Source organism: Cyprinodon variegatus, unplaced genomic scaffold, assembly GCF_000732505.1.
Source record: "Cyprinodon variegatus isolate N-32 unplaced genomic scaffold, C_variegatus-1.0 Scaffold694, whole genome shotgun sequence".
In the NCBI taxonomy this organism is placed as follows: Eukaryota; Metazoa; Chordata; class Actinopteri; order Cyprinodontiformes; family Cyprinodontidae; genus Cyprinodon; species Cyprinodon variegatus.
This window is the reverse complement of record NW_015151147.1, coordinates 124,537-125,640: the sequence shown is the minus strand read 5'-3', so window position 1 is coordinate 125,640 and position 1,104 is coordinate 124,537. Positions and strand designations below refer to the sequence as shown.

The 1,104-nt window shown below is 36.4% G+C and overlaps 1 protein-coding gene across 1 annotated transcript in view; it reads right to left on the bottom strand.

Annotated features, from left to right (window-relative positions):
* Positions 1–1,104, bottom strand: part of LOC107097417 (cadherin-23-like) — a 131,667-nt gene that overhangs the window by 126,813 nt on the left and 3,750 nt on the right. The window contains exon 4 of the mRNA XM_015394556.1: positions 627–762. Coding sequence (XP_015250042.1) covers positions 627–762 — 136 coding nt within the window. The remainder of the gene's footprint in view (positions 1–626; positions 763–1,104) is intronic.

Here is a 1,104-nt window from a genome sequence, read left to right as displayed (position 1 = left end):
TACACTTAAAATAAGAAAACACAATTGCATTGTCTTATTTCAAGTGCATATTATCTAATTATCTTATTTTAAGAGTAAAATTACTCATTCCATTGGCAAACTATCTCATTTACCTACTCAAATTCAGAGTGAATGCACTTAATTTAAGAAAATTTTACTTATTTCTAGATGGTTTTTGCAGTGTAAGTACAGCAATCAAGTAAATTTACTTTGTTATTTTCCATCACCGTATAAATGACACTGAAATATTAATCCTAAATTCTTTTAATAAGGCAGTAGCTCTAACTTCCTCTGCCGTGGTGTCTGTTAGAAAAATTATTTGTATTAATGTTTTGGAAAATATTTGATCACCAGATGCGTCATTGTCTCCGTTACATGATGGGAAGTGAGCAGAGGAAGTTGAAACTGTGGAAGAAGTAAGACTTTTAAAAGCTACTTTCATGGTTTTCATACAGCTGAGCTAAACAGTAAGGTTAAACAAAAACAAAAATGGATGCTTTCTAATGAAACAGCACCCACTAGTGGCAGGGTTGATACTCTACAAGCCAGCAGAAACATTTAAATGACATTGGGTCTGAATGCATCCTCGCCTGTTTAAGGTCTGCCAGATGTGAGCACAGACTCACCAGTGTCGGGGTCCGTGGCTCGCACTACAATCACAGAGGTGCCAATTCCTGCAGTCTCCCTCAGGCCTAAGCGGTTGTACTGTTGCTGGGTGAAAACCGGCACCTCATCGTTGGCATCTTCGACATAAATGATCACCTGTGGGAGGAAACATCTGCTACTTTCTGCACCAGCAAAGATTTACATGATATTTAGCAATCAGGTGACTAAAGAGTAATAAAACCACAACAGCTGTTGATAAATGCTTCACTTGACTGACAAAATTGCTGCTTTACCTTTTAAACCAGTTTATAGGAAAAAAAAAAAACAGATTTATGAAGAGAATAATCAGAAATAGGCCAAAGTTTATCTTTAAAACTTCCTGTTCAGCATTATTTTCTTATTATTTCTCACTATGCTTAAAGGAATAGTACACCCAAAACATGATTAGCCTTCATTTTCTACTCACCCCCATGCTGAACAACACTCTGGAGTACTTTT